At 58.1% G+C, this 2,322-nt stretch overlaps 1 protein-coding gene across 1 annotated transcript in view; it reads left to right on the top strand.

The window, feature by feature from the left end:
- ACTR1B (actin related protein 1B) overlaps window positions 1-2,322 on the top strand; it is a 9,671-nt gene that overhangs the window by 761 nt on the left and 6,588 nt on the right. The window contains exon 2 of the mRNA XM_006166577.3: window positions 1,828-1,892. Within this exon, the coding sequence (XP_006166639.1) occupies window positions 1,828-1,892 (65 nt within the window). The remainder of the gene's footprint in view (window positions 1-1,827; window positions 1,893-2,322) is intronic.

Raw genomic sequence — 2,322 nt, 5'->3', positions numbered from 1 at the left:
CCGCCCCCAGGGGCGTCCGCGGCGGCGCGGGGAGGGCCCCCCGCCGGTGTCGGCTCGTCCTCCGCGCACTGCCGGCTTGCACCCCTGCGCACCGCTGGATTCGCTCAGGGGATCCGCGCTCCCATCTGGCCTTGTTGGCTCTGGCCCCTTGGCGCCAGTCCCCACCCGCTGGCTCTGCGGAGCCCCTGCCCCGAACACTCCCTGAGCCCGGCTTGGGGAAGTCGGGAGAGGTGGAGTGACAGCCGGGCAGCTGGTGGTGCACCAGTGCGTCAGGCCGGCGGACGCAGGCATCCTGGACCTTTCTCAGTGGAGAGCAGGGTCACTGGGCAGGTTTCGACCCCGGGCTATTTACCCTGGCCCTGGCTGCCTGATGGGAGGGGAGTAGCATTTGCCCTTTTGCGCTCCGCTGGCCTTGCCCTTCGGAGGGGCTGGCCTGGTGCTTTCCATACAGCACTTCACAAGGGACCACATCCCGAGGCAAAAATGCAAGTGACTCTACCTGCCACATCACCACCACCACCTGGCTGGCCTCTGGTCTACTTTGACCCTCCCCTTGAGTGTTCCGCACGCTGAGCAGAAATTCCACAGCCGACAGGGCAGTGGAGAGTTCAGGACCACTCTTCCCAGCACCCAGAAGCAGTTTGGGACCATTGTTTGGAAGCATCAGAAGAAAGATGCAAGGCTTCATTCACACTGGCAGCTCAGCTTGCTTCTGGCCTGGGAACCGCGGGCTAACATGGGAAGAGGACTGGTCTGTGGATCTGCCCCTAGCTGGGTCTCTGCCTCTCCTGAGCCCGCCTTAGAGTTTTTTATAATGACTCATTCTGCTCTTTCTGGGATCAGCCTCCCTCCCACATGACCCTGGCGGGGTCCCTTAGTGGCTGGGTTTTATTTGGAGTAGCCATGTGGGCTTGGCTGAGTCAGAGCAGGGCATGTTTCCTGAGGAGGCTAGGAGTGGGCTTGGGATGTGCTGCCCGCCAGCTCTCCAGCTGCTTCCCTTGGTGCTGGGCAGATCATTCATGCACGCTGATCCCCTGCGATGAGTTCAGAGGGCAGCAGCTGGGCCCCTCGGGGTCTCAGCCCCTCCTTTGTGACTTGGGAATGTTTATTTGTGCACCGCAGACCCAGGGGGCTGCGAGGAAGGTTGGTAGGAAGAGAGGCCGAGAGGCTGATTCCTCCTTCGAGTGGGAGGATTCTATAGTAGATGCCAGGTTCTTTCTGAGATCCCAAGTCCAGCTCCAGGCTGGAATGTGGCACGACTGAGTTTTCCATGCGATCTCTGGGGAAACCCCTCAGGAAAGGGACCAGGGGTCCTGTGCACTCAGTGGTCTTCCCTAGCAGGCCCTGTATGCAGTCCATGTCCACCAGGGTCCAGAGGGCGAGAGGGGACATTTGGGGGAAAAAACACTCTCTTCTTGCTGTTTTGGGGAAGTAGCTTGTGCCATGGATTCCTCCTGCCAGGAGCCAGCCCAGAACACACAGAGGAGGGTAACTTCACGGTTTCTTAATTTCTACACTATTGACATTCTGGGCTGGATAATTGGGTTGTGGGGGTACTGGGCTGTGCATTGTAGGATACTTTGCAGTCTCCCTGGCTTCTACTCACTAAATGCCGGGAAAATCCCCCTTCACCTGCCCCCTTCATAGTCACCATAGGGGGGTCACAGAATTGCCTGAGTTTTGAACACCAGTGTACTTGGAAATGACCTCGCCCTCTCTGGCTTCCTCCCTGGCCTGCCTTGGTGGGGAAGCCAGCTCTGTCCACTGCAGGACACCGTCTTCCTCTGCAAGTGAATGTTGGGACCTAAACATTGCTTTTCTTTGCAGGGCTCAGGGGTGATCAAGGCTGGCTTTGCTGGAGACCAGATTCCCAAATACTGTTTTCCAAACTAGTAAGTGCAGCCCAGGCAGCAGCTCTGACTTGCCGTTGGCCTGGGTCACAGCTCTCTCGTTTGACGGCAGCTCTCGCTCCTCCCTGTAAGGGAGAACCGCCAACTTAGTGAGGTCCACATGACTTCGAGAGCTCCGAAAGGACTGGACCAGTGTTCCAGGTTCCCTCTTCCTGTTTGGAGTCTTCCATTTCGGTCTCTCCTTGAGCCAGGGAGGAGGAGCAGCAGGCATTCCCTGGGGCTGGGGCGGTGGCAGCCCCAAGAATCAGAGCTGTCTGCCAGAGACCTGCCTGGTGCCAAGTTACACAGGAGAGTCAGGTGCATAGCTGTCCCTTCCTCCTCAGATGTTTTCTTCGGGGCTTGTTTATTCTCAGACTAGTAAATGTTCTGTTTTAATCAAGGAGGGGTGGGGGGCCTTTCCCCAGGTGATTTG

This window comes from Tupaia chinensis, unplaced genomic scaffold (genome assembly GCF_000334495.1).
Source record: "Tupaia chinensis unplaced genomic scaffold, TupChi_1.0 Scaffold144276_1, whole genome shotgun sequence".
NCBI classification, from domain to species: Eukaryota; Metazoa; Chordata; class Mammalia; order Scandentia; family Tupaiidae; genus Tupaia; species Tupaia belangeri.
The sequence above is the reverse complement of the archived record's forward strand: the minus strand, read 5'-3'. Positions and strand labels throughout refer to the sequence as shown.